General features: G+C 42.1%; 1 protein-coding gene across 2 annotated transcripts in view; it reads right to left on the reverse strand.

Annotated features, from left to right (window-relative positions):
- The window catches only part of ADSS2 (adenylosuccinate synthase 2), a 36,940-nt gene extending 25,941 nt beyond the window's left edge, over positions 1-10,999 (reverse strand). Inside the window, exon 1 of one of the 2 annotated variants that reach the window (XM_088161339.1) lies at positions 10,982-10,999. In XM_088161339.1, coding sequence (XP_088017465.1) covers positions 10,982-10,984 — 3 coding nt within the window. In that variant the 5' untranslated portion in view covers positions 10,985-10,999. Of the gene's footprint in view, positions 1-9,952; positions 10,205-10,981 lie in introns of those variants that run through there. The other variant, XM_014878094.2, reaches the window with a different exon arrangement.
- Between the last annotated feature and the right edge of the window lie 721 nt (positions 11,000-11,720).

Raw genomic sequence — 11,720 nt, forward strand, 5'->3', positions numbered from 1 at the left:
AAGAAAAGCAGAGGGAGACTCTTTCACAGAAAAATGAGTATATAGGAATAGAACAAAAAACAGAACACAAAATCAATTCTCCATCTGGCAAGCCAAAACAAAGAGCAGTAAGAACCAGCAACAGCCAGTAACGCCCTGCTCCTGTCAAGGGGCTAACTCAGGCACTACACCTGAAGTCCCAAGCATACTTCACTTAAATACAGTGCAATTTATTTATACATCTCTATCAAGACATAGCATTGCAGTCTAAGCATACTTTGAAGTTTCAAAAATTGGATTTTCAGAAGTCAGCAACCTTCTTAGCACTAAAATAAAAGCATTCAGTTTGTTTGTCTTCCTTCCTTCCATTATTTTTTCTCCTTGTATCTTTCAACACAGTACTTTGAACAGTTCTCTCTCTGCTCCTGAAAGATTTTCAGTAACCAAAGAAAGAATCAGCACTTTCAGCAGCCCACAGCTTTATCAAATTACAACGTAAAATCCAGCTCAAAAGGGTACCAGTTGGATTGGAATGAAAACATTTCCTTCCATTTATCAGGAGACACAGCATGCAACTCATCATGAATAAGAAGCATGAACCTTTGCTTTGTGTCCCAACATGACAAGAGCTGCTAAAACGAGTCCAGAGGAGGGCCTCAAAGAAGATGAGGGTTGGAGCAGCGATTCTGTGAAAACAGGTTGAAAGAATTGGAATTGTTCAGCCTAAAGAAGAGAAGGCTCTGGTACGACCTTCAGTACCCAAGGGACCTACAAGAGACCTGGAGAGGGACTTTTTACAAGAGCATGTAATGACAGGACAAGGGGGAATGGCTTTAAACTGAAAGAGGATAGGATGAGATTAGATATTAGGAAGAAATTCTTTACTGTGAGAGTGATGACACACTGCAACAGGCTGTCCAGAGAAGCGTCCTAAAAGTGTCTAAAGCCAGGCTCTGAGCAACTCAGTCTAGTGAAAGGTGCTTCCTTCCACAGCAGAAAGGGGCTGGAACTAAATGACCTTCAAAGTGCCTTACAATTCAAACCATTCTACAATTCTGTGATTTCAGTACAAGGATCTAGTCTAAGGACTTAGTTTGACGCTCTGATTGGATAAACAGTTTAAAATCCCATCAAGAGATAGTATCTTTTTTTTCCCCTTGCATAATCTTGACACTATTAAATTCTAATATTATTTTTAAGTATTTCAAGTGGAATAGGGAAAGTAACATCAGCTACATAATCACTACTTAATCTGTAAAATTTAAACAAAACCTGTGTAGGATAACTGAACAAATAAACTCTTAAAAGGCATTATTCCAGTTTTACTAGTGCAGTATGCTTAAATCACTTCACTGAAAAAGCATATGATCCCTGACCACTAGCCGGTCATCTTGAAATATCCAAGTTATTCAATGCTAGAAGAGCTAAATTTACAGGAAACAGAAATGTGCTAACTAATACACAAATTATCATACTACTACTGCTAAGATTTACAGCAATCCTTGTAACAAAACCTCATACCTACCTGCTTTCTATAAACATAATTTCATAAAACATTCCTTACAAAACATTATTTTTGAAATATTTTACACTGGGAAGCTGCTCAGAGATTTTTCTTAAAGTAAACAAAAACACCAAATTTTTTTTCCTTCAGCTTGTTAAAGATTAAGTAGCACAAAAATCCTTCTCAGTGTAAGCACCACACCCAATAATCTGCATATTCAATTCAGATAGGCTGGTCAGTACCACACACAAAACGAGATACCATTCTAAAACACCTATCCTGGCAAACGCGAACAGAATCAGTGACACGCACACAGAGGGGTCATAAGATAGCAAAGGCAGCTGCAAGCATTGCTCATCTGGGAGCTGTTTGATAAATATTCTTTGCAAACATGCTTTTTACAGGAGTATTGAGCGCCTGAAAATACTAATTTGAAAGGGAAAAAAGTAATTATCTGCTAGCTGACATTTTACTAGAAACAAGCTTGAAACATCAATAAATCAAACAAGTGACTCCTGCCAGCCAAAAACCACCATCAAAGCACTGGGAAGCAACACTTACCACAAACACTACACTTGTGCACCTGACACAAACACAACACTGACAACACTGACACCCGTGACACAACACAGTGACAACACTGTGCCCGTGTCCAGACAGCATCACTGGAAAAAACACTGAAAACGAATGAACGGTATCAAACAGGACACATTTTAAACATACTGATTGAACAGTGTTTCTAATAGAACATCTATGATAACATTATGGTTAATAATTTCAGCACCTCCCCTGGCTATGCAAAATTACTTACTTTCTTTTGCTTTCTATAGCTTTTAAATACCACAACCGCCAGCATTTTGGGTAAAGAACAGAACAGAACTAGCAACCATATTAATGCAAGCACTTGACTGCAATTTTATAATTTTTTCCTTACAGCTCTGAAGACTGAAAAAATTTTTAGAAGTTGTATTTTGGACCAGACTGGTAAACTCCTAAGGATGTATGAGCAACTTTAAGGATAAGTCTTCTCACTTTGAACGTTCCCAGATCTCTTTAGATTGCTACATTCTGTCCATGCACAATAGCTTTCTAATCACATATACAGCCTGGAGAAGAAGCATTGATAATAATATTTAACAGCAATTTTTCTTCTGGAATTGCATTACTGTACTAGTGAAAAGCCCTCAAGGAACATTCATGTACTAAGCTGACTCACCGGACAAATAAGAACCAACCTTTCTCTTTCTATTGGAGTTATGTAAGAGTCTTGATAATTTAATACAGTTAATTTGACAAAATAGTAACGACCTATGCTGGTCTTCAGAAAGCTGAACTGACGACTACTTAACATTTCTGCAACATGACCTCAACTCCCAGGATTAAAGAGAGATGCTCTTTTTAAACCAAAAGATTATTTTCTTACTGAATTAAAATAGCACAAGAAAGTTCATCAGCTAAGACTTCAAGTTTACAGTACGGAACCAGCCATTACCAAAACTCAGCCAATGGAACTGGATGTTACAAGCTCTGGTATATTTTATGTGGAATGCCTGCTAACTTAGGAGCTCATGCGAAGCTGAGTGAAGCCATCAACTCAGAAAATACAGAATATCATTTTCCAAAAAGACTGAAAATTATACAAAGCCCTACTCAAATGCTTACAGAGACATTCTGAACGAGAATACTTTTCCTCCGGTGAGGATCAGAGAAATTTCTTACTCCTCGGTTTGCAGCCAATCTCACTGGTTTCCCTGAAATGCATCCAAAGGACGTCACCACTTGTCTTTCCAGTTTAAGGGATAAGAATTTGCAGTTCTTCCATCTTCCTGGCACGTGGGACTCTTTCAGGAAAAATATACACATTTAGTATATCCATCATTCACTGAAAGACAGTCCCTTTCAGTTTCAAATTCATTCTAGTTTAAAACTTTGGAGTTTTCCCTTCCATTTTTTTTTTTTTTGCAAAAAAATGCCAACAATCTATTGGGAAACATGAATGGACCAATCAAGTATTACATGAGCACATATGTAAATAGAAAACGCTAGTAAGAAATCATTGCAGGAACACAAACATAGTGAAACTAAGACAGAGGAACAACAGCCTATCTTTCTCCATTTTAGATCTACATACATTGAAAATAGGTATTTTATTTCCAGAGCACATATTCATTAGCCAAGGGCAGACTAGATGTTAGCATAAATACCAGAATAGTTAAATCCCTTCTGAACACATCAAGACAGTTCAAACTCCCTTGCCTACAGCAGTCGTCCCATAGCTGCTAAGACTGGTCTGCATTACTACAACTTTACTTAGAAGTGGAGGTGCTTAGGGAGAAAAAGATTTGAGGAAAGCATATTGAAATTGCAATTAAGAGCATATTGTGAAATGGCTCTCTAAACTGGTACTAAATACAAGAGTATTCAGAGCAGCTTTGAAATACTGACATGCATTTAAGAGAACCATCTACCCAAAAAGTCTATGATGACAATCACTGCCTTTTCTTATGACATGATCATGCCAAGTTGTCTGTCTCAAAAATATGATGCCTCAGGGAAGAGCAAAGAAGTCTTTCAAGTTATTTCCTCTAGAATAAAAATTAGTTGTCTACTTTAAAGAGATGTTATCTCATGCAACGTTAAGGAAGAAGCCATATACTCCTTTCAACTCTCTCCATCAGATGTGTGTGTGCATAATTTTTTCTACAGTTTACTTTTATTGCTACCACATTCCAGCATTCATTTTTAGCTCAGGGCAACCACTGTTGTTTCTGAGCTAGCTATCCAAGTGACTGCCAAGTTGAGCAAGAAGCAAGTCGATGTTGCTTTGGCATCAAATGGTTGTAAACATTTTCATTTAACTCTTAGATGAAAAGTCAAAAATACACCAAGAAAGGTGGATATTACGATTATTTACAAGAAACATATGAAAGGCTGCTTCTTGCCACAATCAGATTCTGGCAGTGCTAAGCACACCTTTAAAAAGTTCATCAGTCTAGTGAGGAGACTTATCTGAACCCCATGATGTGTCCCAAGCAGGCACAGCTTTGCAATTACTATGCTACTCCTCATTTCAAGACATATTGTTAAAAATGTATTTTGAACTTAAGACTGCAAACCATCCCCCTTTAAAAATGTATAAGCAGTTTAAAAAAACACAAGGTTTTGATATTAATTCATTTTCTCATATTTTTTTATTAGTTTCTCTCTCTCTCCTATCTCCATCCCCAGTGAATAAACAGATAACAAACCCTAGTGTATAACACGCTACTGAATTTAAGTATAAAGAGCAGCCAGCAGCTAGCCATTTTCTTCGTTTACAAATCCATTCATGTTTGCGAGATCTAGACCTAGTACAAGAAGCCATCATGTTGCACACTTTATAAAGGTTTCTCAAACTTTGGCTAGACTTCAGAAACTTCTGAATGTGTAGTACAAGCGTTGCTGCATCAAGAATGTGGTTTGAGGCAGAATATAACAAAATAAGAACACTGTTTTACACATTCACCTGTTTTCTCCTAACAAAACATTAACTTTACTTAAGTCTATTAATCTTAAGAAACTCCATTCATGTCTATATACAGATAGAATTAGCTCTGAGAATTACTATTGAAAGGAGTTGTTAAGGAAGACTCTTTAGAGATGGTTCTGACTTCATTTTACCTGACTTGCAAAACTTTATTCTGCTGCAAGGCCTATATATGCTAGGTAGGAAACAGAAGTCACTATTCAAGTCCAGAATAAAGACCAATCTATCCCTAAGAGATAAAAGTAGTCAAGTGAGGCAAGCAGATAAGGAACAAGAAAAACATTCAAAGCACAGATATGTCCAGCACTGCATTGCTTCAATGCACAAAACCGCACCAATGTCTGCTGCAGTCACAATATTCAAGAAAGGACATGAAAAACAAAAAGTAACTTTGGGAACACTTACAGGAAACGCTTTCCAAATGCATGCAGTAGTACAGTAGAAATTTTAAAAAATGCATTTGAAATCGTAATGAGCAGCTACAGAGTACTGCATCTCAGTCAACAAATACATACATTAAGCTTCTGTAGTAAAAGGTAACAGTAAGATGGGAAGAGCATTAAGAGACCAGTAGATCAAGGTATAATTTGCTCTTCAGTGTTTTAAAGGCCTTCTTTGTTAAGAATACAAACTTTATGAGCTGGAAAATCACATTTAAACTGTTCTTCTGTTTTAAATAATGCAGACATTGTGTGATTGTTTACAGTAATAAGAGATCACCTGCCAGTGCTGCTTTAAAGTAGGTCTGTAAGCATAGGACCACTGGCATGCTGCCAACCACTACAAGGTCCAGCAGTGCACCCAGCACTTAAAGAAAGCTCTAGCTAGGCATCACTTAACTGAACGCCTGAAAAGAAAAAATAAGCACCAACACATATAGCTATTGATTCTGGTATTCCTAATTCTGCATGGCTTGCACGAGCTCTACACTAAAATACTTTGCAAATGAGAATATTTAGAACAACAGTGGGCTTCCCAAATAGTAGATTCTAAAAATTCCCTTTCTTTTAAAGAAGTAGCCATTTAAAGACTAGTGAAGGTATCAGGCAGCATTGGTGTGAGGACTTCAGTCAGTAGGTGATTGATGGTAATCACGATCAATTATCAGCTGATTGATGGTAACTGCTTAACCCCAAGGATCTGCACACTGAAAACTTCTCTAGATGTTGCACTACAGTCGCCACATTATCAAGTGATTAGCAGTGGCATTACCGTACACACTGCTGCTGGGTGGAAGAGGAAAAGGGAGTATGAGGACTCCACACACTGCAATTTCTATCCATTAGCAGTTCAGGAGTAGAATCCCATAGCAGGCAGATCACACTGAAACCAGATGAGAGGATCTGGTAAGAAGCTGCCATTCTGCTTCGAAGTAGCAACGTGTAGGACAGAACTAAAAAAGCAAGAAAATGGGATTCTTTAGCATGGGGAATATGGCATAAAAATGTGAAAGCTTAGAAATCTTACTTCTGTGAATTATATTCTCTGAATAAATCAACTACCTCCAATAGTAAGAAAAGGAAGTGATTAAAAACTTGCTGATGAAATGAAAGAGAATCAGTGCAGATATTACATTTTTTGCTTCATAGTAAACACTGGTATATTTGGTGGAAGGGTGCTGTTAATGTAAGAGATACAAAGCATCTTTTGGTACCCTATTTGTTTTGAAAAAAATATTATCTAAAATAACTTGCTTGCATTAATTTGCCATTTCCATCATTCCCACTAACAAATGAAACTTTGGTATTTAATTCCCTAACTTGGCTGCACTCTATAATGGTAGGAAGTCCTTTTTCAGAACAAGAAACATTTTCCTTTAACTGTCCATTATCTGTGGAATTTACAAAACACAATGCAACCCTAAAAATTGTCAGGTTTGCTGATGTCAAGGCTAGCTGCTTATTAAGAGGAAATTATACCAATCAAATCATACAAAACCAAAGTTCTTCTGGCAATTATTCCTGAATCTCAAATCAATTTTTGCTCTATTTTACTGTCTGAACTATGATTTATGTGATAGCGGGTACACAGACTTTGTTCTTTAATACACTGAAGATATAGATTTAAATGCAGAAGTCTCACCAATGTATTTGTTTTATCAGTAGTATCATTTTACCAGAAACCTCCAAGAGGTAAATCAAGAGCAATTCAGATTTTACAGTGGAAGAACAACTACATACTTCACCTCTCATGTAAACACGTTTGTATTAATTGCATCTGAACCCTGTGCACTAGCAGTATCTTCACAGAACTATCATAATTGCCAGTGCAGTTGCATTAGCAACTGGACATATTTTAATTTTAGCTTAGTTTCTTCAAACAGTTGTTGAAACCATAGTAAGTAACTGATAAATTCAGAAGCTGTCTTATGAAGAGAAAATACCATTCTCTTCCTTTGAGAACAAGGCTGCTTTTCATGACCTCTAAGCCTAAGATAAAATACTCTAGAGGGTGCTATTTAGAAGTAGAGTCATAATGCAACTTACTTCCTGACACACTCAGCTAACTGCACCCAAGTAAGCACCTGGTTCCAAATGCCACAGTGGGTTGATCAAACGGGAGTCATCAGCACATATGCTACCTAGAAGCACGAAAGAAAGCATGCCCACAGATTTCAGAGCACACCTTCTCGCAAGGCCTCTACAAAAACTAAGTGACAAGTCACGTCTCGCTTCTGGGACAGGACCATTTTCATGCTCTGCATCTGCATCCCAGAACAAAGGACAGTGAGAAGAACCCTAGAGTGTTTCACTGCAAGTGTAACACAAGTTTCCAACACATCTTAGACCTGCTATATCAACTTTCCTAGGCCTCCAACACTTATAAATTTTCCACAAGAGCACGCTGGAAATATCTGACGTCATCCGCAGGCATTCTAGCAACCCTGTGGCATGATGAAGAGAAAGAACCATCCTGGAATAAGTAAGAGTATAACAGTGAAGTAAGAATCAGAAGCTCCAATTACAGAAAGCTGATATTAGCAAGCACCAGACCAAGCGTGTGACTGTCTTTCTTTCTGGACTTGTACCACTACAAAAAGCACAAGAGTCACAGACTGATTCACCAGCAGTAATTAAGAGTTCACAAATATGCTTGTATACGCAGCAAGAATATTCAATAATAAAAAATTATTTTATCAGTGCCACTGAAGGAGAATATTCCTATTTTCTCCTCTTATTCTGAGAAAACATTCTCTGTGCTTACCCTGTCCTAGACCCGTCTTTTCACCAAGGTCCTTTGAACCAATAAAATCCAGTTTTATTTACTAGAACAGTAGAAAGTAAATCCAACAAGTAATAGTTTCCTACCACTCTGATGAGTTAAATCAACTTACAGAAGTGTTTAAGGGCCAGAGCTTGTGCATGGGTGGAGATTAGGGGAGCACAGCCATCAACAGGAAAGGGAAGAAAGGAGGAAGAAAAACTCCTTCCTTCATCAGAAGCAACAAGCTGTTAGAAATGGCAGAAGTTCCAGAAGTTCATGGCTTGGGATATGGCCATGAAATTCATACTCGAGATACAATAAGAATTATTCCCTTTCCTTCATCCTTTACCAGGCTAAATCAAAAGAAGTAACAAGCACATTAAGACGTGCACACAGAAATTCACTGTTTCCCTCTCTTGTTTCTCCTCCAAAACTTACTATTAAACATACACATTCACCCGGGTGCCCTTCAAGTTTTAAGAACAAAGCCGTAAAAGACAAACTGAGTCACTCTGTTCTCTGACCCACAAAGCCAGGCAGTCATACCACAGCACTACATCAGATTTTATTATTATAAAAAAAACCCCAAAACCAAACCCAAAAACATACAAGTGGAAAAAATAATTCATTTGTGAATACAGCATTTTAAGAATTATTTGTTTACTTCAAAATTTAATTCTCTGAAGTTCAAGGTATTGATTTGTCAGCTTTGCAACCGACTTGTTTTTGAAAACAGCAGTTTATGTGCAGTTCTCATTGGATAACAACCATTCAGCGTTTACACTCTTTAGGGAATGGTACGCACTTCCAAAATATGTTTATTTAAGAGCAAATTAAATTTGCACATTTAACAAAAGTACACAGATAACAACACTTACGTGAAACCTGTGCATATCACAGGCATTTTATGCCGCTGTATCTCTCAACTTTAAGACAAAACTGCGTAGCTTCAGGTCACCGTGTTGGGCTCTACAGAATTACTATACTAGAGATGCTAAGAAAAACATCTCCTCGGATCTGTGTTGTCTTAACGTAGGCATTAAGAGTACTTTACTTGCTGGCTAAACTCGATTTTTTTGGTTTTTTGACTGGAATAAGTCCTCCGTAGTGAGAAAAAAATATAAACAGGTAAATGTGGTACCCCATTGACACAACAAGGATCATGGAACAGGGGCAGGCGAGTCATTTACCAGCTAGTTTTAGCTGAAGACGACCGAGTTGTGGCGGACTACACGAATCCCCCACGTGCATCCTACAACTCGCGGTCGGTTTCGCGCCGTTCTCGGCGCTGCGGCCCGGGAGGGCTCCAGCCGCCGCTGCCGGGGCGAGATCCCGGCCCCGCGGCGATGCTGCCGGAGCCGCCGAGCGCGGCCCCTTCCCGGCGCCCCCCGGACACAAAGAGAGGGAGGCCTGAGGGGGAGGGAGGACGCGACCCCAGGCACATTCCTCCTGCCGGAGGCCAGCTCTGGGCGGCGAGGAGGGCGCCTTCCTACTCCTCTTGCCCCGGCGCCGGGACAAAGGAGGCGCGGGAGGGCTGCGGAGCCCGGCACGGGGCTCTCGCCAGGGAAGGCTCTGCTGCCCCGCAGCCCCCGCCGCCCCCGGCCCTGCGCCTCCCCGGGCGCTCGGGGTACAACCGGGGCGGCCACAAGCGCCCGGCGGGGCCAGTGGCGGGGCCGCCCGCCTCAAGGTGACACGCGCGGCCTCCCCTGCGCCCCAGCCGCCTCCCTCCTCCTCCTCACCTGGCACCTGCAGACGATGTCGGCGTCCTGCGCCAGCAGATCCACTACCTTGCCCTTTCCCTCGTCGCCCCACTGGGCGCCCAGCACGACGGTGACCCTGTTGCCGGGGCGGCGGGCGGCGCACTCGCCGTTGGGGATGCCGGGGCCGCCGTGCTCCGCCATGGCTCGCGCTGCCCGCTCCGGCGCCGCTCCAGACACATGCGGCAGCGCGCGGCGGCCGCTCCGCTCCCCCCGCCTCCGCCTCCTCCTTCCCCTCCCCGCCAGGCGGGCGGGCGGTGCCGCCGCTGTCGCGTCCAGGTGCCGCCGCCTATCGGCCTGACCTGACCCGCTGCTCCCCTCCAGCCCGACCCCTGCCCTCAGCCGGAGCTCGCCGCTCGTTCGTGTGGAAAATCGGAGCAGGCACCGCCGCTCCCGGCAGCTCTTTTCCCTGCCGCTCCCCCACTATGCTTACCAGCCCCGACTACGTTACCCAGCCCGCCGCGCGGCCCCCCCACGCGGAGCGCCGCAGGGAGCCGGGCGCGGAGCATGCTGGGGCGCGTAGTCCCCGTGGGCCGCACCTGCGGCAGGACGAAGCCTTGGCGGTTGCCCCGGGCGGCCCCGCGGCGCCGGGAGGACGAGGGACAGGGCGGGGGCGGCCATGGCGGGCGGCCGGGCCGGGATGGCGGGGACGGGATGGAGCCTGTACCTGGCGGCCGTGGCAAGAGGGCGCCAGGGCGCTGATGCCGTGCGCGTCCCGCAGAGTTGTCTCTGGCTCCCGTTACCCCGGGATTCCGGCCGCCGCGGTACCTGCGGCTCCTCCGTGCATCGGAGCTGCACGCGTTTGTGTGCAATGTATGACAGCTTTGCCTACGCGCTTGGGCTTGCTGGATTAATGATCAGAAGGCTATAAATTAAAGTTTGGGGAACGAAAGCTGTATGTAAGAGGCCATTTTCTCCAGAGACACCGGAACATGGCCCCAGGCTTATTCATTAGGGAAAAAAACCAAAAAACCAATAATGGAAAAAACCATAGCAGAGAAACGCCTTTACCATGCACACTCAGAAGTGGAACTGATGTCTCAGTGGCTGTTTCCATTCCTTCCTCCTTCACAGAACCAACAACCCCGAGGGAAGATTTTTCTTCTTTTCTTTTCTGAAAAGAAGCTATTAAAAAGGCATAAAAATCTGAATGATGTAATAATTATTGCTAAGAGAGTTACTCAAAGACCTGAGTCACTGAGCAGTCACAGTCTGCAGCTGTCTGACGAGCTGTACTGTTTGATTTTAGTTGCTCCTTCACATTTACTCCAGCCAAGAAATTGAGGAGCTCTAAAAGCACTGGAGAAAAGTTTAACTGTGTCTTGTAAAGCTAGAGAGATATGTCACTCATAATTAAATACATTGACAGAGAACTTTTTTTTAAAACAACTGGAAACATAAATCCTGAATGTCAGTGCTAACAGATGCTATGACAAAGTAGTCAGTTCAGAATGAAGATATTGAGCAACTGCAAATGATGGGAGGCAATTGTGTGTATACCATTCAAGGAACATAGTTCCTTAAAGGTACCTTATAGTCCATATTTTGTCTGCTTTTGCTATTAAAAAAAAAAAATACATGGTCATGACTTCTGTATCCCTGTGCAGAGCTTGTGGGAAGTCACTAAAAGCCACATGGAGCTGCTGAAATAATTTTTCTCCAGTCTTCTTGACACAATGGCAAACTTTGCTCTAGTGCACTCACTTCTGAGGCCATAGATGATCTCATGACTCCTCAAGCAATGGTCAAG

This window comes from Sturnus vulgaris, chromosome 3 (assembly GCF_052056855.1).
Source record: "Sturnus vulgaris isolate bStuVul1 chromosome 3, bStuVul1.hap1, whole genome shotgun sequence".
Classification (NCBI taxonomy): Eukaryota; Metazoa; Chordata; class Aves; order Passeriformes; family Sturnidae; genus Sturnus; species Sturnus vulgaris.